The 22668-nt window shown below is 44.1% G+C and overlaps 1 protein-coding gene across 1 annotated transcript in view; it reads right to left on the bottom strand.

Annotated features, from left to right (window-relative positions):
* The window catches only part of ATM (ATM serine/threonine kinase), a 1424234-nt gene that overhangs the window by 331365 nt on the left and 1070201 nt on the right, over positions 1–22668 (bottom strand). The window contains exons 45-46 of the mRNA XM_078657051.1: positions 11565–11684; positions 11215–11449 (exon numbers count right to left, since the gene is read on the bottom strand). Of these exons, the coding sequence (XP_078513177.1) occupies positions 11215–11449; positions 11565–11684 (355 nt within the window). The remainder of the gene's footprint in view (positions 1–11214; positions 11450–11564; positions 11685–22668) is intronic.

The following is a 22668-nucleotide window of genomic DNA, read 5'->3' as shown; positions in this document are numbered from 1 at the left end:
CCTTCCTACAGCATCTGAGAAAAAAACAAAATATACCAGGCATAGACTTTTGTAAATTTAACTTTAAAGTTGCAGCTTATGCGGACGACGTCCTAGTGGTGACAAAAGAGGCTGACTCGGCCATCCCAGCCCTAATGGATAAGATTCATGACTACTCAGAGGTCTCAGGGTACACCCTTAATAAGGATAAAAAAGAAGTTAAATTACTTAATATGGGCGGTCAAGAGGTGTTTTGGGGGACTCAGGCTTGACATGGCAGACAGGAACGATCAAATACCATGGTATTGAATTCTCAAACGATCCGATTTCTACGTTAGAGGAGAACAAAACTATTATCTTTAAAAAAATCACAGAACTCTTAGACAAATGGTCACCAAACTTTTTAACATGGTGGGGGAAAATAGAAACGGTAAAAATGATGATCAATCAATCAATCAAGAGTATTTGTAAAGCATGCTACTCACCCGCTAGGGTCTCAAGGCGCTGGGGGGGGGCTGCTACTGCTCGAAAAGCCAGGTCTTGAGTTGCTTCCTGAAGGAGAGATGGTCCTGGGTGAGTCGTAGGTGGGTGGAGAGGGTGTTCCAGGTCTTGGCCGCCAGGTAGGTGAAGGATCTTCCTCCGGTGGTGGTTCTGCGGATCCGTGGGACGGTGGCGAGGGCGAGGCTGGCGGAGCGGAGCTGGCGGGTTGACGTGTAGAACGTGAGGCGGTTGTTGAGGTATTCGGGGCCCAAGTCGTGGAGAGCCTTGTGTGCGTGGGTGAGGAGTTTGAACGTGATCCTCTTGCTGACGGGGAGCCAGTGCAGGTCCCTCAGGTGGGTGGAGATGTGGCTGTGTCGGGGGATGTCAAAGACGAGTTGTGCTGAGGCGTTCTGGATGCGCTGGAGTCTTTTCTGTAGTGTGGCGGTGGTCCCAGCGTAGAGGGCGTTCCCGTAGTCCAGACGGCTGGTGACGAGGGCCTGGGTGACCGTTTTCCTGGTTCCAGTGGGGATCCAGCGGAAGATCTTACGGAGCATGCGAAGTGTGTTGAAGCAGGAGGAGGTAACGGCGTTAACTTGCCTGGCCATCGTGAGGGAGGAGTCAAGGATGAATCCCAGGTTGCGTGCGTGGTCCGTGGGCTTGGGTGGGGGGCCCAGAGCAGGGGGCCACCAGGAGTTGTCCCAGGCGGAGATGGATGGGCCGAGGATGAGGACTTCCGTCTTGTCTGAGTTCAGTTTCAGGCGGCTGAGCTTCATCCAGTCTACGATGTCTTTAATTCCGTCCTGGAAGCTGGCTCTGGCAGAGGTGGGGTCGTTGGTGAGGGAGAGGATCAGTTGGGTATCGTCGGCGTAGGAGATGATGTTGAGGTTGTGCTTGCGTGCGATGGCTGCGAGGGGGCTCATGTAGACGTTGAAGAGGGCGGGGCTGAGCGAGGAGCCTTGAGGTACGCCGCAGATGATCTTGGTGGCTTCTGCGAGGAAGGGCGGGAGACGGACTCTTTCGGTTCTGTCGGAGAGGAAGTAGGTGATCCATTCCAGGGCCTTTCCTTGGATCCCGGCGTGGCGGAGGCGGGTTGTCAGGGTGCGGTGGCAGACCGTGTCGAACGCAGCCGAAAGGTCTAGCAGGATGAGGGCGGCAGTTTCTCCGTTGTCCAGCAGGGTCTGGATGACGTCGGTGGCAGCGATGAGGGCGGTCTCGGTGCTGTGGTTCGCTCGGAATCCGGACTGCGATGGGTCGAGGGAGCCGTTCGTCTCCAGGAAGGCTGTCAGCTGTTTGTTGACGGTTTTCTCGATGACTTTTGCAGGGAAGTGGAGGAGCGAGATGGGGCGGAAGTTCTTGAGGTCTGAGGGGTCTGCGGTGGGTTACTTCAGGAGGGCGCTGATCTCTGCGTGCTTCCAGCTCTCAGGGAAGGTGGCGGATATGAAGGAGTTGTTGATGATGTCCCGAAGTTTGGGTGCGATGATGGAGTCGGCTTTGTTGAAGATGTGGTGTGGGCAGGGATCGGCTGGGGAGCCCGAGTGGATGGCGTTTATCGTGTGGGTGGTATCTTCCGTGCTGACCTGGGTCCAGGCGCACAGGGTGGTGGTGGGGGGTGTAGGTTCGGTGGTGGGGTACGAGTTCTGAGCGCCGAAGCTGTTGTGTATGTCGACGATCTTATGGTGAAAAAAGGTGGCCAGAGTTGCAGACTTCTTGAGAAGGCGTGATGTCGTTGTTGCTGGCGTTGGAGAGCTCTTTCACGACGTTGAAGAGTTCCTTGCTGTTGTGGGTGTTGTTGTCCAGTCGTTCTCTGAAGGATGACCTTTTAGTGGTGCGGATCAGCTGGTGGTGTTTGCGGGTGGCGTTCTTGAGGGCTGTCATGTTATCCGTTGACTTGTTGTGGCGCCAGGCTTTCTCGAGGACACGGCAGGATTTCTTGGAGTCTTTGAGATCGTTGGTGAACCACGCGGCTTTCTTGCTGTTGAGGTTGCTGGGAGGGTTTTTCAGTGGAGGAAGGGTGTCGGCGCAGTCAGTGATCCACTGTGTGAGGTTGCGGGCTCCTTCGTTGGGGTCCGTGGTGTTGGTGGGAGGGTTTAGGCTCAAGGAGGTGGTGAGTCGGTCGGTGGTGATCTTGCTCCAGCATCTTCGGGGGGTTTGTTGAGGGCGGTGGTGGGTCGTTGTTTTCCTGAAGTTGATGATAACACCTCTCATTAACTATCTCATCAGTATGATACCCATGACACTATCAGATAATTTCCTCAAGAAAATAGACAAATCTATTAGTATGTTTTTGTGGCAAAATAAAAGACCGAGAATTAGCATGGAAAAGCTAAAACTTGACAAGAAAAAAGGTTATGCCAAACAGCCTACCTTTGTAAACAGGGGGCGATGTGGTTCAGGGATAACTTAGAATACAGACCCCAGTGGCTAGACGCAGAACTTAACGTACTCAATGAGATCCCGCTTCAGGCTTTAATCACTATGCAGGTCTCAACGTTAGAACACTCCAAATACATCATACTCACCACGAAGAAAGCTCTGACCCGCCTTGATTCAATATCCTCTACAAAAATAAGTGCCTCAGACACAACAGCAATTTGGCACAATCCCCAAATAAGAATAGACAGGAAAACAATCTACTGGAAGCAATGGTCGCAGAAAGGCATTCATTTTATCAAGGATCTTTATGAGAACACTTTGCCAATTTCATTCAATGTCCTCAAAAATGAAAGAGGGGTTAAAGGACCTAGACTTCTACAGATTCCTTAAACTCAAGGTACAGATCTCTAAACTTAATACAAATACCTCACCACTTTCACTTCCTTCCAAATTGAATAGCTTGTGTAGCTCCAACTACATGGTCTAAAAAATGTACAAAGCCCTGCTGCCTGAACCTCGTAAACTCATAAAACTAATGAGGCGAAATGGGAATCTGAACAGAATAGCAAAGCAATTAAACCGGATTGGGAACTAATCCATATGATGCCCTTTAAACATAAAATCTCTCCTACACTATCTAAAAAAAAAATATGGTAATAAATAGGATCTATTGGCCACCTGCTAGACTGCACAAATTTAAACTTATCCAGTCACCACAATGCTGTAACTGTAACTGCCATACAGGCGATTTGCCACACATGTTCCTCTTCTGCCCACTATTACAGATTTTTGGGAATAAAGTCCTTAATCATATATCCCTGACTTTCAACATCTCCCAGGCGAAAGAATTTTCGTATATCCTATTTGGTTTCCAGGATCCAGATTTCTGCTTGATCTAATGTTGACCTTGGCTTGTAAAATAGTTCTGCGCAATTGGAAAAGCTTTAATAAAATCTCATACAAAACTTGGCAGGAATGGCTCACCTTCCTGAGGGGCGCAGATAATATCGCTCTACAAACTTCCCCTTAGAAACCAAAACATAGAAAAATATGGAAGTCCCTGGATGAGACAAGCACAGTGTTTAAACCCCCATGAATTTCAATAGAAAAAACTTACAGGCAACACCGGTATTCTGCGGCAATACCAATATGATGTGGGTGACCCTTGACCCCGAGTGAGTGCCCCTCTCCCCTCCCTCTATCTCTCTCCTTCTATTTCTATTGCTACTTCTACTTTTATTATTATCATTTTTAGTGGTTTTATAGGTATTACAAGTATTAGTGGTTGTTAGACCCGTCTGCTTCTGAGAGTCCCCTCACCACTATGATTTCTTTTGTTCCCCTGTACCTCCCAAAATTTGTCGCTTTTTATTTGTCTACCAGGACTTTTTATGTGTTGTTTCATGGGGTTAGATGTTCCTTGACGCCCAGTTGCTCACAAGGTTTGTGGCACCTATTTACAAGGCGCCCGGCCCAAACCTGTGGCATTACAAGCTGGGGTTGTCAACCTGTGTAAATGAACTTAAAATGGTGGACACCCTTTTTCCTCATGTGAAGTGACTCCCATTGGAGCCTTCATGAACCCTGGCCTTTTGAGGTTTTGGCGCCCTTTGTTTGGCGCGCATTTCTGACAGGAATTCCTTTATTTTCCTCAGGTACACAAAATGGCTGCTCTAGAACCCCAGTACGGTGGCTGTGAGTGTCCTAAATACCCCTCAAGAGTGCCATGTCATTGTCACAGCCAGAGAAGGTTCTAGAACCTTCTGGTTCGTGCCAGTACCCCAGGGCACTGGCTATATAAGGCCCAGTCCCTGGCGGCCATTTTAGATTAGAGGATTAGATCAGATTAGAAGGAGATGAGATTGGATTAAGAGATTCCAGACTTGACACCAGATTGACACCTGCCCTGTTGACCCCTGAGGTAGCTGGTAGCGCAGGCAGTAGAGCAGCAAAGGGTTGCTGGCGTTGTGTCTGACTGGCGTTCCAGTCAGCTACGTGAGAAGTGACCTAGCGCCTACAGCGCCTGCCCAGCGAGTACCTCATTGCCCCCAAAGACTGTGGCCAGATTCGTGTGCCTCCCCGCGCCCCCCGGTGGTGAACTGTGATCGAATTATCGAGTCGCGAGGCGAGAGCAAGTTCGCCGCGACCGCGATCGTCAGCTGTGCCCCCTTCGCGACAGGTGCCTCTAGAGGGGAGCTCGGACGTCTCCGAGCCCCACCAGCGTATAGCGCTTCCTGCGCAGATTGAAGGTGAGGTGGTGCGCCGGGGCGGGGAAAGGCCGGCCTTCGTTGGGCGGGACTAGCGTCTTGCCACTCCCCAGTGACCCGGGAGCTGTAGCTGTGGGCGGGAACCACCCTGAATGCGGAAGTCGGAGGGAGGTCCGTGGAGCCCCTGAGAGCCCCGTCGCTAACGAGAGGAGTGCTGTGCCCGACTGAATCGTATCTTGATTGCAGCCGATGTGAGGTGGGCCTGTTTCCTCATAGTGAATGCAGCGTTGTGAAGGAACTGTGAACCGGCATTTACCTGACTGTGCGCGAAGGTTGTGTGACCTCTCCGGCAGCCCGTTCGTCAGTCTAATGACTTTGAACTGGTGCCGCCTGTGCTCAAGTGGTGCTAAAGCCCGTAGGCGCGCATAGACTTCACCGGCAAAGCAGAGATCCTATCCCGGTGACCGCCGAGTGCAAATGATGTATTGACTGTGTTTCCTTGCCTTCTAGATATACGCGCATACGCCTTGAGTGATTATTAAAGAGTCCCAAACCTTATTTTGTGCTCAGAGAAGCCGTATACCTGGTCATTGAAAACAGCATAAACTGTAAGAGTTATCTTTCCCACTTGAAACGTATTGCAGATGTAATGATTCTAAAGTATTTCATTGGTGGCAGCGATACCAGAAGAAACATGTGGTTGTTTATTTAAATGAACCAATATTTATTCTGATATTTATTCTGATATTTATTCTGATATTCATTCCTGAAGTTATTCTATTTATTAATACTATTTATTACCAGAACTGTATGACCAAAAGAAATGTATATGTGCTTTCCCAGTCAACCCTATTTACAGCAAAGTACTTTTATATAAAGGAATCGTATTTTTCTACAGCAGTGGTGTGGTGTCCTTCTTTTTGGTGTGGATGTACAAGGAGTTATTGTTGGGTCAGAGCCGACTTAACACTACAGCCTTCACTTGCCTTGTCACTTGAGCCAAGCTACCCCCTTTGTGCTGGGCTTGCCCATCGCAGGTCCAACAGTGGTATTATTATTATTATTATTATTATTATTCCGTGGATGTCATTGAGGGGGAGCTACGTAAGGGACTCGATAAGAATGTACGACTTAAGACCACATTTGTACAAGAAACACCCTGCCGAGTATACCCAGATGCATTCATGGTTATTATTATGTATGGTTATGTAAAGTTAGGCAGTTACAAATGTATAATGTATAAACCTCTGCCCTCTCGCGGCTTAACGACGTGAATACCGTTATATATTATTTTATTATTGTTTTGTTTTTTCCTGTTCTGTTGTGACAAAACTCAATACAAATTTACTGAACAAAAACAGAAGTATGCATCCAAAGAGTATTTCACATTACAACTTGAAATTCCCAACACAGGTGAACAATGTAGCTATATATTTCAACTTCTCCATTAACTACGGCTGGCGAGACTGCCCTTCAGATCTAAATTATCTCCTAGAGCTTTGTTTTTTTCCCTCTATCTTATGTTACATGGGAATTGGGGGTTTTACATAGTGTCAGACTTACAGATGGGTACATGTGCATCTTCATTTTCTTGTCATTCAGAGAGACCATTCCTGGGAATGATAGTTCAAAGTCTGCTATGATGACTTCATTATTTCAGACAGGTCAACACAGAAACCCATGGAGTCCAGTGGTTTCCGTACGGTTCCAATTGTTGAATTTTGGGCAAATATGTTACAAGAACTGCAGGACACACAAGATACCCCCATCCCGGGTGGGTGATGGTTATTAGTGTTCAGAGCCCACTGAACTCGGTTTGGTGCCCTACATAGGGTAAATAGACGTATACAGGAGTAGGATTCGTTACCCAGGTGAGTACGGGTAATGTTTGCAACAAAGAACAATGTCTCAACTGGAGTTCATTAAAACAGGACAGTAAACATGGTGATATAAATCATAAAAAGGCGGGGGGCAAAGGAAGGGAGATCACAACGAGGAAAGTAGAGTGAAAAAGGTTATTATATTGTAAGTAGCACTACAGTACAATTAATTATACAAAGACTATAACACACAAAGTGAGCACTGGGCGTGCTATGTGATAGTGAACAAAAAACGGTGATGGATCAAGCCCTGATCTTTTGACTGGGTAGGAGTGTTCTGCTTAATTCAGATACTCTGTCCATCACCACCCCCTTTTTGAATCATGTGATAGTGAACGGCGCAGTGACACAAGGGTGACGAGAGCAGCGTGAACGGCGACAAGGGGTAAGGGGTGTGGTCAAAATTTACAAAAAATATATACAATGTTTGCTATATTAAGATTCAGACTAAATAGGTTGACCACACCAGCGCCCAAGTTCTAAGCTGGGTAGTCGACGGCGTTTCAACCTGATTTATTTCAGGTCATCATCAGGACAATAGTCATTAGTTTGAAGGTAGTGCGTCCGGAGAAGAATGGGTAGGGACCAGTGAATCATCAAGAATCCGTGAGTACACAAGTGAATTAAATTGCCACAGCTGGTCGGGAAGCTTTAATCGTCCCGACTAGCTGCATCCCCGAGGTTTAGTTCCCCATTGCAGCCCCAGGAGGAATATGACCGCCATTCCGCGACCTCGCTTGACTCTTCCAATTCAAATTCGTATTGACCACCAGGCATTCCTATACACCGCCTGCATCAGCAGAACCCTCCCAGACTCATCACGCTGAAGTAATTTAATTCACTTGTGTACCCAAGGATCCTTGATGATTCACTGGTCCCTACCCATTCTTCTCCGGACGCCTGACTAATTTTTGTTCTGTTCAGCACTACCTTCAAACTAATGACGATTGTCCTTTTTTTACTGTCCTACATAGGGTAAGACAGATTCAGTGCGGCAATACTACTGTCCTGTTACGGTTGATGAGTAGGATGCCTGCTATCTCCATTTCCCGAGTGAGAGGGAAGGTAGAGCTCTGGAATCAAATATTGAAAGATGTTGACTACTGCCTATGTCTTTTTTTGCACACAATATCACGGCACGCACCTCACAACAGTACTGTAAGGCATTAAATATGAGGACATTATCAATGCTTACAATGTCAACGTGATCTGTTATTTGGCTTAGTTTGTTGTGATATTAAGTTTCTATCATATTGAACCATGTGCTCCTGACATAGACTGATATTCGTTATTTCTGGCAACCTGTACTAATGTCCTTCTCAGATGGCATTGTATGATGTGTATATTATGACCATAAAATAAATACAAATTGGTTAAAAAAAAACACAGAAACCAATGCATCTCATGCAGCCATAGATAGAATGTCACCACAGCCAGCACCTTTTTGAACATTACAGTCGCTGACCTGATGCCAAAGTGAAGAACTAAAAATGCCAATTGTGAGAAATATACCATTCTGAATGTGCTCTTGGTCAACTATTTATTGAGTACTGGCCTCAGTGAGTTGGGCTAGGTGGTGAGATGAAGTATAACATAATTCTTTTTAATTGAGTCTGTATCTCACTTTTACTATACCCAGAACACACTGAACTAATGTCAGCCTTTAGTACTCCAAGAAGAAATGTATCAATCTGCCCTTGCTCTGATTGAAATGTTCTAAATGCAATATTAAAGATGTTTCCCATGTGTCACTAAATCATAGCTGAAACTTCAGCAGCTGTTTTCTGCTTCTCCAGCAACTGCTCTCAATACATTTTAGTATATGGTGTTGTCATGAAAGTTATTGAGTGTAACCAAACCTTAACCTTAGCAGTGGAGCTAAAGGTACTGCGGTAACATCTTACCATCTGACTGCCAGCTTATTCCCTTAACAATTTTTCATCACTGAGGAGCATGCTCAGGTTCTTCAAATAGCCCCACAGTAAAGGACCAGAAACCCTTATCATAAACAATTCCTTATAGCTAAAGAAGAGGCCATCCATTTAGCAAAGGAAACCTCTCTTGGTAAACTACTTCAAAGAACTCAGGCCACTATTTATCACCTGTTTCAAAGAATTGAAAAAGTTCCTCAGTAAGAGTGACCCTGGCAGTGGTCCAAATGACTGGTTGTCGTGACACATCTAAAGACCACTGAAGCATGGGAAATACACTAAGCTCCAGACGCAAAATCTATGCATTATTAGGCCTCTTTTAGGCCTTCAGAGAATGCATCACCACAGTCAGTTACTGCATTCTTACAATAAAGAGCCTCTCACAGTAGACCTAGATTTCCTAAAAATTGTCAAGTAGGTAGTATAAGCCAAACTAGGCTTCACCCAAATAAATTAAATACAATTTTCAAAAGCCTCATCAAATAGGAGAAATAGTGCCATCGTCTTCTGCTCCTTTATTTGGGATATGTGACACCTTTAAATGGACATCAACTTCGTGAGACAAAGCATTCTTTACATGAGCTATGCAGGAACTAGCAACCTCAGAAAGATGCCACTTTTCTGGTTTAGTGCACAACCATTTGACATCCTGTGGGTACAGATTCACTTCCAATACATTATTCCTTTTAGGCTTTGTATAATGCCGTCTGCTCGAAGAGAAACTGACATGACAACCAACTATTAAATGTTTTTCTAAAGATAATTCTTAATATTTCTATGAACTTACTTCACTATTTCTGGATCAATCCTCACTCTGAACCTTGTGCCTGGTTATCGATGCAGATGGCACTTTAACGGGGCAATGAATAACCTCTGGCCTAAGTCAGTTCACATTGTCTTGGAAAACCAATGTTCGCTTTGGCCCTTTGTGCCACGTCAAGCTCCAGCGCTGGATGATAGGGTAAATTGCTCATAAACTCATCAATTCTTAGCGTTACAGAGCTTGCAAAAGCCAGGTTAGCAGTAAATAACTGGACCTCTACTGTAAAAAGAGCATGGTGCAGCCAATGAAGTCAAACACAACTTTGATTTAAAAATTACTGACAAACTTTCTCCCTTTAAAGTTTGGAGTTAAATCATAGAGGCAGACCAGAGCCATCTATATCAAAGAACCTGCGTTATGCTCAAATGCCTGTCCATGAATCCTCACCACAGACTTGCCCGATGAGTGATTCCTAAACCAGCTCAAGCCTATCTTTTGAGTTCACAGAAGGGTTTGTTGCTTTCTCGGAATATGTCCATTCTAAAGCTAAGGATTTACACTGAAATTTCCATCTTTTTCCTTCATATTTCCATGGTGACAACCTGGTCAACAGATCTGGGTGGAGAAAACAAGTCAATTCCCAAACTGCGAGGGCTATCAAGATCCCACAGAAAAAAATCCATAGATTTCCAACTGGCTCATATATAGCAGTCGCTAGAGTTCTGTATTATATTTTTTGCATCTGTTGCAAATCTTTAACCAAAGAAAAACCAAAGGTGGTGATGGACGGAGCGTTGACAATACAAACACTCACCCCCAGTCAACTGATCTGGGTTTAATCCATCACCGTTCTTTAGCTTTGCAAATCTTTAACCCCCAAAGACCCATTACTCATTTTGAAAAGGAATACAACATTAAAACAAATAAATATACACTAGAATGATCATAGGAATTGTACAACATGGCTCCGTAGCACATTCCGAAGTTCCAACACCTAGGAACAGAAAGAACTGAAAGGGCTAGTTCAGGGTGGAACCATTTATCTACTAGGGTTTTATAACCGTGTTTAATATTAACTGGTGCCAGTGCAATGCCCTAAAACAAACAGCACCACCTTTTCCCAGAGCTGCGAGCACTAGGATATAGTGTGTCAGAATTTTCCAGGGTCACAGACCGGGTTGGATAGTAAAAGGATAAATACTCTGCTGAGGGAATAGAAACAGGAGAAAACAGTGATAAAACCTTTAAGTACTTTATGAAAGCCAAATTCCTGCACAGAGCCGGCCATGAAGTTCATGGGATCCATTTCAACTCTCACTTGTCTGATTTTGTTCAATATGCAAGAAAAAGGTATAAAAAAGAAGTTTAACAAGGCTCGTCTCTTTCATAGGAGAACATGATCTTTGAAAAATATCTCTAAGTTAGACTTGGAATTAATATCTCGCTTAAGCCTAAATACTGTTCAATAACGTTTGAGTCTTTTCAAGGATTTCCAGTTTGACATGGAAGAACATGCAAGTTTCATGTGAGACTATGGAAGAATCAATCTTGTCTTAGAATAAAAATTACTCAGTCATATTTTCTGGCTTTGTTCATCCTACCTGAGTATTTCTGGCAGTCCGTGCCAGTTGTGAAAACTCCACTAAATGTTTGGTGAGTATTTCTTTAATGCACTCTCGTGTAGAGTTCTTGCTTTCTTTTTGCAGCAGGACCTCCAGCATAACCGTTCGTAAGGCCATTATCGGCTCTTGGAAGCTGAAATCACTGTCCCTGAGGAGCTGAGATTGCTTTTGCCACTTCATGTAAACATCATACAAGTCCTCCTCAGTAATAGTCCTGGAAGCACATATTTGTAAATTACTTTGCAATGCTGGCAAAAATACACTTCACAAAAAAGATTACAAATCTGTATTTTTGACCATAGTTCCAATAGTATAATTTAAGGAAATACCTGGAGAGAAGCTTGCCTATGTTTTGAAGCTCTCCAAGAGCCTGCAACCGGCAGAGTGTTGGATACAGTGAATAAACAGATTCAAGACTTCCCTTGCATAACTCTTCCACTTCTCTTATCCTGAAAATAAAGGGATGTTAAACACAACTTTAATGACATTAGATATTTAACACTTTCAGGCTACAACTATTAGCATACACTTTACAACAGCCAAGTGTTGCAAACATATTTGTCTCCATCATTGGCAACTACCAAATAGAAAATACAGTATCCATGTGTTATGTCTCATTTTCCAAGGGGTCAGACTGCAGGTGTTTGTGCAACCTATTGATTAGATTTCCTTCATAAAGCCATAGCGCTCAGCCATTCACACACTGCATTTTAAGCAACAAGAGTAAATGGGCATATCTGAAAATGCTTTACTATCAGACACTGCATTCATGCCATGGAAATGGAATCTCAAGTACAATCATTCTATTACTTGCATAGACGCCCTAGTAGTGATTCCAAGATCATTACAGATTATTACTCTCATAGATTTCCCAAGCAACCACACACTACACATAGTGATGAATAACTGTTCCTAAAGAAAATGCTATGCTTACAATCAAGCACAGCTTATCTATTATAGGTAATTTCTTATCAGAACTCCAAACGTCAATGAGGTCGGAGTAACTCTTACCCTAAGAAATCAAACATTACCTTAAAAATGTTTCTGACTTTAAGGTAATAGACCGGTACAACCTCAGACATCTTTAAGGCGACAGGGAAGAAAGTCTTACTTACTTGCAATCCTAGTTCTGTATTGTATGAATCTTAACTGATGGTCATAAACATATTCGGTCCTGTGTGAGGGGTCTCAGTAATACTTCTTTTCCATAAATATTGTCTAGAGGGGACATCATAGGCCGGGCAGCGATTGATCCCCCTTTATTGCATATTTTAAAAAGCCTAAACCAAGTTAACCACATGAGGGTTCGTTATACTCAACGTGGAGCTCACTCGCCCCCTATTCAAGTCCATTGTGGCATTAGACAAGGCTGTATATTGGCACCTTTTTTAATTTTTAGCATACATCAATGGCCTGGACACCTTAGTAGCTTCTTGAACATGTGATATACCTAAAATTAGCTCCTGCTTAGACCCAGTACTATTGTACTTGGATAACGTGGTTTTAATTGCATGTACCGCAAAATGGACTACAATTACTTTAAGATGGTTTTAATAATTTTCTGCATGGGCTAGAGCTTAAAGTGAGTCACAAAATTCCTTCGTCATGACCTGCGGCCCAAAAAATAGCAGGTCGAAAAAATTCTCTGTTGGGGAAACCCCAATTTTAAAGACAAAGGATTTTAATTCCCTAGATCTCATGTGTAATGAGAATATGCAGTGGGAATGAGTAATACGCCTGGAGTCCCAGAGGGTGAAGGCCTCTTGTGAATCAATGTTTAGGCTCACTAGGAAATTTGGGCACAAGCCCCTAAAAGAAATGATCATGCTTTATAAAAGCAAAATCCTTAGCGCGGGTACATATAGGGCAGGTGTCTGGGGATGCACAACAGTGAAGACCGTACAGGGGTCAGAGAATACATTTTTAAATAGGTTGTTAGGGATCCCTAAATCTAGCACAAGTTTCATAACTCATAACAAACTGGAGGTAGGCTTTTTGTAAGACCCAGTATGCCTGGCTCCTATTCAACGGTGGATAAAAATTCGGTCCATTCCTGAATTGGGCATTTCACAAAGAATAGTGGAATATTATCCTGAGCAGAGCAACTTGATAGCCATCCCTTGGCTCAGTATATTAAAAATACTCTTTGAGATCTGGAATTGAAAACCTTTTTGAAGGATAGGATAAGTCAACTTTTTAAGAACCAGGTCAAGGTAAAGTTTCTCACACACAAAGAGGACGTCAGGTTTATGAAAGTAAGGGGCCTTGTAACGGTCCAATCATATGTGCCACTGTCAATTACCAATGGCATGGGGCCCTATTTAACATAGGTAAAGGCGCCAGAGCTTAGATTTGACCTCACACAGCTTAGAGGGAATAAGATACATTTTCTAGTGGCCTTTCCTGTTACAGGCACTTTGTTTCACTCATTACCGTGTTGCCCATATGGTGAGAAGTTACACCAGTCAACCAAGCACTTTATTCTCTTCTGTTCCCTGTATCCCACTTAAAGAATATAGTTTTTCTGCCCAATTCTTAGCGGAAGATATTTCACTAATCATCAGTAGGGTTTGCTTTTCCTCCAGAGCCTTGAGTCTCCTTTGACATGCAGCTCAGTCCTGTATTTTATTACCCAAGCTATGAAATTGAGAATTAAATATGCATTGTGATTTAAGGAGTGATCGTGTTTTTAAAAATAAACATCTGGTTTTGACTGCCTAATATTTTAAAATTGCATTAAGTTACAGGTGGCATGACAAGCATAGCATGTTGTTGATACGATTTTATAGCAAAGTGACATATTTTAGACAAGATTTTAATATGCAAACGGGGGTATAGCTCTTTCAGTCTGATTGCAATACCATTCCATTGTAAAGTGATATTTTTAGATGAGATTCTATTTAGAACATTTCTTCTTGATTGTTTGAAATGTTATAATAGTGGCTGTTTGATATTTGATAATTGTTTTATGACAAAGGGTCACATAGTAACCACAACCACAGCAGTAACCACAACTTGATTACAATATGATTTTAATGTCAGGCGTTATTCCCCAAATGGGATTTTTTATTGTGCTTTTAAGGTCTAATGACCGAATAAAGTTGATAACTGACAAGTTGTTTTGGAGATGAAAGCGGTCATTATCCACATGCAAGCCTAACCTCGGTACACGTTAGTGAAAAATGTGCACTACTTTTTTAAGGAGCCAGTAGATTCAAACTCTGTTCATGCTTTGGCTGGCTGTCACCACAGAGATTCAGGTTTTTCGAGGGAGATACGCATAATTTTTATTTTAACTGAATCACAATTTGCTGCTGAGAATGGAAAGATCAGAGGGAAGCAGGGTGATCATTTGTGGCTTCAGTGACTATTACAATGATGCACAACTAGGTTAACAAGTAACATTTCCTTCTGAATCATAAAATCTTCACTGATAATCATAAAAAAGGCTTCAACAACAAACTTGTCCCAAGAAAGCTTTGGTCCACAACAATCAATGGCACAATAATCCAGTGAATTTACTTATAATCCAAACCTTATCTGAAAATATCCTTCAAAGATGATTAACAACTAATGTGAAACAATGTCACAAAGGTCCATAGGGATTAATTCAATAATGCAATACTATGAATTGTTAAACAGTCACAAAGAAATTAGCATGCAGTTGACCAGATACCCATTAGAAAACATAGTCCGTAATTTGATTAATTCAGTTTATAAATAAATGACACACATTTTAAAACGTGCAAATGGCGCAGAGCTCTGTGATAAGTGAAGTACAATGAGGATTAATAGAAATAGCTTTAAAAAACTCAATTGCCTTGCATTATTTCACAAGGCCCACAAATACAACAAGGTCCTGGCTTTTTAGGAGGGTAAGCAGATTTTTTCAGTGGAAAGGCTTATGTCGTGAGGATATCTACCTCCAGTCTCTGGCAGGCCCTTGTTGTATTTGTGATTATTGTGTGGAGGGCGGCCTGGCTGGTTTTTCCCTCTAAAGATCCTTCTTGTGAAGGGTTTATTTCACAAGGGACAAAAAATAAACCGAATTAGTTGTCTGATTTTCCTATCTATTAAATTCTCTAGACAATCTCAGTTCAATAATGTAAATATTTCAACCTTTCTAAAATAAATCAATGGGTGTTGGCATCTATGTCATTCTGTAGACATGTGCATGTGTTATGACTTATGCATGTGCCTGCATAAATATGCATGCAAGCTGTGTAGAAGATGCGGGCCCCATTTTCTTTTTACTTACCAATCTAATATGGCAAACGTCATTTACATATGTAAATTAAAAAACAAACAAAGAAAACATTTTACATGTGTGTGAGTGTATTCGTTCTAGCAAAGCATCCAGCAGCAAATGGCAGCTGCTGGGCCATCTAAAAAAAGCAACTTTACACTTTCTTTGTTAAGTTGCATTTTTTAAATTGCTACCATGTGTGGTGGGGGTGCAAATGAGGAGCAAATAGGGGTAGTGTTGCGGTGGCAATTTGCTACAGCCGTTACGTATCTTAGGGCTGTACCTTTACTCTACAGGTTTAGATCCTTTAACACAAGGACAGAGTTCAATATGCTACGCATGAGGAAGATAGGTCCTCTTATAAGGCAGACCTGTACCCTGGCCCGATTAATGAGGGAAGATCCACACTCTAGTAAATGAAACAGTCCCTCTCTCAGACACGCAGTGATATTCAGAAAACACACCTTTCATACTTAAAATGTCATACTCGAGGATCTGTACTAATAACACATGTATGTTTAAAAACATTTATTGTCGCACTCTAAGAAATAGTACATGAGCTATGACCACAGGATATATGAGGTATATTGCTATTATTAGGGTTACCAAGACAGCAAGCACGGTAAATGTTTATATTGTGGTTCACAGCTCCAGATTCCCTAATTCGTACACCCACTACCTATCGCTCTCTGCTCACTACTCTCCGAGCATGAAACTAAGGGTAATCGTTACAACTGTTGCTCTGCATTCCTCATCCAGGAAGAGAGGCATCTGTCACAATAATTGTTGCTAGAAGATCCGTAGGTTTTCTCCCTTACATCATCACAGGAAAAACTGCTTTGTAGATATTGAAATTAGGAGTGTGTCACCCCAACTGGTTTTATTCTGAAAACAAATAATCATCCAGGCACTGCTGGAGAGGTCTCATATAATGTCTTGCAGAGGGGACAACTAAAATGCGAAAGTCTGGACTGCAGTGGACAGGAGATTTGAAACTTTGTTGGAATTAATATCTTTAGTCGAAGATGGCATGGCTCCCGAGTTGATGAATCTTCTCTGAAGAAAATATATCTCCTTGTACTGTGCGTAGTGTTACTCTCACATTTCATCGAAACTGAAGAACAAGTTACATACCTTCTGTAACCCTTTTTCTGGTAGTCTCTTTCTAGTTACAGATTCCTCACCTTTTGAGTATTTCCCAGGCATGAGACTGGATCTGGAAACTTTTCAACAGTACCTCTGTGCGCCTGTAGGTGGTGACGTGTGGCTCCGCACTGACACAGTTGTGCTGCAGAAATAACGTGCAGTACACAGTTTCACAGCAGCAAATTGTTTGTGACCAGTGTGCGGATTGCTACGCATGATATTTTATTACTGGATAGAGTCGAATCACAGAACATGGATGATGGGAGTCGGCGAAGACTGCAGCTACATAGAGCCTCTGCCAGAAAGAGCCATATCAAAGCCAAGTAACTTATTCTTCTGATAGATAGAGACATCTATCCACAGATTCCTCACCTTTTGAATAGATGGCAAAAGCAGTACCTACTTGGACATGGATCTGTGAATTGGCGCAAGCCAGAAACTCTTGCAGGACGGAGTGGGCAATATACCCCTCTCAACATACCAGACTGTCCAGACAGTAGTGTATTGTGAAACTACGAGGGACACCCAGATACCTCCCTGGCAAATGTCCTGGATAAGGCAGTACTAGAAGCTTTGGCACTTGTAGAAAGAGCACACATTTCTTTTGGATGCTGCTTTTTGGCCAATGCATAACAGATCCTAATGCAAAGTGGGAAATAGTTTTTTCCTGCACAGCCTTTACTTTTTTCACTCCAGAGAACCCCACAAAGAGCTGATCATCCTCTTGGTGTTAATTGGTACAATATAAAAGCTGAGTGCTCTCTTGGGGTCAAAAAGGTGGAGTCTCTCCTTGAGGAGAGAGAGAGAGAGATCTTAGGCAAGCTTGCCTGTGTCCACAAAACCAGTGTGTCTGGGAAAAAGGTGGTGTATGGTGGGTTAACACAGAGAGCCGGAGGTTTCCTTACATGCCGTGCCGATGTTATAGTGACGAAGAACACAGTCTTTCACGTGGGAAGCTGCAAGAGTTAACTGTGAAGCGACTAAAAGGGAGTGCTCGTCAGATATGTGAAGAACAAGTTAAGGGCACACTGCGGCATGACAAAGGGAGAGGGAGGAAACAAATTATGTAAGCCTTTCAAAAATGTGCATAACAAAAGGAGACTGAAATAATGAGTGGATACGGCACCGAAAAAAAGCCTGAAAGAGTCAAAAGGTACCCTTTAACTATGCCACAGCAAAGTCTTGCTGGACTGGGGACAGAACAAAAAACAAAACGTCAAATATCTTTGCCTGGAGGGGGTCTATCTGCTGTGTTGACCCAAGCAACACATTTGTCCGAAACAACAGCCATTTACAGTTTGTGTCGAGGGACAACTGGCTGTCAAGATTACTAACCACCAAGCATGGAGATGCAGATTACGCAGGCCTAGGTGCAGAACCATGCCGTGCTGCTGCAACAGTATGTCTCCTGGGGGGCAGCCTAAGGGAGGATGGATGCTCAAGCACAGGAGTTCTGCATACCATATCCTCTGGGTGCAATCCGGAGCCACTAAGATAACTTGGGCCCAGCTGCTCCTGATCTTCTTGAGAACTCGGGCAGGAGTGGTATCAGGGGAAAGACATACAGGAGCCCCAAGACTAACTCTATGTGGAACGCGTATCCAAGCGAGAGATGGCTTGGAAACTCCAACAAGCAGAAGTGCTGACATTGTGTGTTCTCGGTGGTGGTGAACAGATCTAGCCAAGGTTCTTCCCATTTGGCGAAGGGACAATTGTGCCAACACTGGGTGTAACATCCACTCGAGATCTGGTAAGCATCAACCTCTGAGCTCGTACGCCTTAGCATTCAACGATCATGCCAGGTGGATCACCACCAGGAAAATGCCTTTGTGGTCCCTCCATTTTCAGAAGCACAGGAGACCAAAGGCTGCTGACCTCCACCTCTCCAAGATGGCCACCCCAATCCAGAAGCGATGCATCGTTCACCACTGCCTGCTCTGGGTGGGGAAGGGAGCAGGGTCTGCCGCAGACCAAACTGCGGTTCAACAACTGTCACTACAGATCTTTTGTATGTAGTCTCCCCCGATATCTGAATGTGGTCCCCTTGAAGTCTCGTTGATGTTGAGCCCGTGGAGACATCAAATTCCATTGCAGAACCCTCATTGCCACCTGGCATGTTTGACAAGCAGGAAGCAGGAGGCCATCAGCCACAGAGTCAACCTCAATAAAATTCAGGAGAGAGACACAGTGATAGGGAAATCCAGGACCGAGGTTGAGTGATGCAGATCCAGAGCCTTTCTGTAGTTGACTGGGGGTGAGTGTTTGATTTGTTCAAACGCTCCGTCCATCATCCCCTTTTGTATCGCTTTCTGTAGGAAAGGCTGGAAACTTAACCTGGTCCAGAATAGCTCAGAATACAGGGACGGTATGAGAAGGAGTCAGATGTGACTTCAGAGCATTGATCGTGAAACCCAAAGATGACAGGATGTTAACCGTTGTCTGGAGGTAGCTAACAACTTACTGTAGTGAGTCCGCCTTCAACAGCCAGTCATCGAGGTAGGTTAAGACTGGGGCCCCTAGCCTCGAAAGGTATGCTGCCACCACCGCCATCACTTTTGTGAACACTCGACAGACACTTGTGAGGCTTATAGGGAACACCATGAACTGGAAATGCTCTTGTTCCACCACAAACTGCAGGTAGTGTCAATGCGCCTGCAGGGCGGGTATATGGAAATAGGCATTTTACAGGCCCATCATCATCATTCAGTTTCCAGGGTCAAGCGCAGACAAGACCTAGGTCAGTGTGAGCATTTTGAATCTTTCCTTATGAAGAAAGGCATTGAGAGTGCACAGGTTTAAAATAGGGTTCTGGCTTCTGTCCTTCTTGGGCACCAGAAAGTAGTGGGAGTGACAACCACATCCTACTTTTGGCATGGGCATTCTCTTGATAGCCCATTTGGCCACTAAAGTTAGCAATTCCTACCTCAAAATGGACAGATGTTCCTTCAGCAGTTGGTCGGCAGGGGTGGTGGAATGTGCGGCAGTGTGGAAAGGAAGGGTAGAGCATACCCCTTACAAATAATTTGCAGGACCCATCTGTCTAATGTTATGGCATTCCAACCTGGCAAGGATTGTCGAATTCTGCCTCCACCAAGTGACAGTGCTCCACTAAGGGCACGCTAAAGGGGTCTGGTAGGTAGGGCTGCACTGCAAGAGGGAGAGTGGCTTTTGGCTTTGACCGCAGGGGGCCCCACGGTCGCGACTGCAATACTGCTGAGCACCTTCTTGAGGTTGTATTCGCTGACTGTGTGGGATGCTTCTACCAAAGCCACAAAAGGAGCAAAAGGGTTGATTTGGTTTGCAAGGTGGGGTAGGTAATCAGAGGCAGCGGGCCGTGGTCCTAGTTTCCTTAAACTCAATAGCAGAATCTCTCTTGCCGCCAAACAGGCGAGTCCCATAAAAGAGCATGTCTATTAGGGAAGACTTGACATCATCTGAAAAACCGGTTGACACATGGTGTCCATGCCACAACAGGTCATGAACTTGGCCGCAACGCACCTGTCTGGGAGAAGTGAGATTGGAGATTTTTAGGAACGCCTCGAAGGACTTGAGCGTAGGACTAGGCGTGGGACTATGGCCCCAGGAGGCAGATGGAATTTACTGCTCTAAGAGTCAACAGTAGCGGCTGATGTAAACAAAATGTGGTAGGGTGGGTGCAGCGGGGGACAGCGCAAGGGGGCTGAAATACATTTACAGGTAGGGAGAGCATCAAAGAACGGTCGCCATCTGTACCGTCTGTGAAGGGGCCTTGTCAAAGCTCCAGAAGTTTTTGTGCGACGTGATCGCAGATATTAGACCAAAGTATGCTGTGGGATCATTCCTCACGCCTGGGACCATGAATGGCTTCTTACTTTTAACGGGACCTCCTTAACGGGTTACCGCTCTGACGGCGAACTGCATCCGTTCTTTGATGCTCTCCCTACCTTCCTGATGAAGACCCCAACATGAGGCTTGAACCAACCCTTTCGCGTAATCAGGGGTCGAAACGTAGAACTACGCCTTTTTCTCCACACACCATAGGATCTAAATATGAGATTGATTCTCGCTCTCTATGTGTGATGTATTTTGGGAACCGTTGCTCATTAATTTGACTGTAAAGGTTTTTTACAACTGTAACATGATGTTATGAAGATGTCACTACACCTTTACCCTGTCCCTCTCACCTTTCACTTACCCCTCCCTTCTTCACCGAGAGCACTTGATTCTATAATTGAATGTAATGATTTCACAATTACATTGTAATCTTTACGTTTTTCATGATGAACTATTGGCTGCAATTTGATCAAACCTTGACTTTGCATGAATAAATGCCAATGAAACTGAATTGAATAATTTAATTTTGTAAAAATCTTACTTCCATTTAATCATCTTCAAGTTGATGATTGTGTGTTCAATTAAATATTTTTTGAACTGTATGTTATTACAAATTTGCAACTCGGACCAACCCTATTTTGTACTGTTTCATGGACCCAGGTCCTGAGTTCTTAAGGGCCTACCCCTTTAATACTCACACGTATTACATGAAGGCACAGGCGATGAGCAGGAAATGGTGCTGGTGGCTATCAACCTGGAAGAGGCCTTTGAAAGGGTGAATTTAATGGCTATGCTGTAGGAAATGGGTTTTGGACACTCCTTCCATGACTGGGTGTGGTTACTGTACCCAGCACCACTGGCCAGGATTTGAGTGAGTAATTTGGTGTCAGAAAACTGGTCGGTGGGGAAAGGCACCCGTCAGGGTTTCCCCTATCGCCGCTGCTCTTTGCTTTGGCATTGAAGCCCCCATCGGTCCTACTGCGGCGAGAGGTTAGGGGATTTCTCTGCACATCATATAGCCATATGCGGATGATGTTCTATGTCCGCTCTCAAAGGGAGACAGTAAGTAATCGGATGCAACATATGGCGGCTTTTGAAGAGGTCCCTGGTCTACAGGTTAATCACCATAAAATCACTGTAAGATGCTTTTATTCCCCTGGGTGGGGAATGGAGGAAGTCCCTAGAGAGTGCATGCCGATGCTTGGTTTCCGATGGGAGACCAACAGCTTTAGGTAGTAGGAATTATGACGGATCATACTTGGTTACGACAGACACGCTGTAACAAAGAGAGGGTACTGGAAGGCCTCTGAGGGTCAGTCCGGTTCAGGAACACAATTTCCCTCTTTGTTATGGGTAGAGTGACTTTTTCTCAAGATGGTCTTACTTACGCGTTGCCTCTATGCGGTCCAAAATTCTTTGTGCCTCATAGATCTGGATGTGCTTGAAAGCTTGGACAGCTTGATGATTTCCTTGGTGTTGACACTGTAGCTTTGGCAATATTAAAGACAAATGGAAGATGCAGGACTAGCATTACCTGCCACGTTACATTACTACTATGCAGTACACTTACAATATGTGGCTAAATGGCAAGCAGATGCAGACAATTGGGAGAATCATTTACTACGAAGCACGACTGGAGGAATTCCACTGGAGTTACAGAAGCCCTCCAAAAAGCACCCTTTCATCGAAGCTGTGGCTTTGGGATTTAGCTCCATTTCATACAGTTGACACAGACCTGTCCCTGAAGCAGTCATTATTACTTATCAAGAGGCACAGGATACCTTTCAATTGGGGGCTGGTCAGTTCCTGCACTATGCAAAACTAGAGAATACTGTGAAAGTTGTGGAACACATTTCCAGTTACTCCAGGACTGTAAGAGTTATTGTGTGGGCTTCTCTGTTGGGGTGAGGGACGCAGCTTGATATCGCTCTGGTATGAGCCATCCAGGGCAGATCTCACAAAGCCATTACTGAGGGCCTGAAATGCATGCGAGGCAGAATTGCTTAAAGATATCTCGGACCAAAATTGAAGTCGGCCCAGAAGCGGGGAGAACAGGGCCTCCTTCCTACATTTGGCCGTGGCATGCAGAAAAGTCATGGCGTATTGGAGGGAAGTGGTACCACAGATCAAAGCGCCTACAGGCCTTTGGATCCCAGTTACGCCACAGTCATGCTTGTTGAGTATGGTGGCCAAGCTTAAAGGCTGCAAAATGCTCTATATACTTGTGT

This window comes from Lissotriton helveticus, chromosome 8 (assembly GCF_964261635.1).
Source record: "Lissotriton helveticus chromosome 8, aLisHel1.1, whole genome shotgun sequence".
Classification (NCBI taxonomy): Eukaryota; Metazoa; Chordata; class Amphibia; order Caudata; family Salamandridae; genus Lissotriton; species Lissotriton helveticus.
This window is presented reverse-complemented; position numbering and strand designations above follow the sequence as displayed.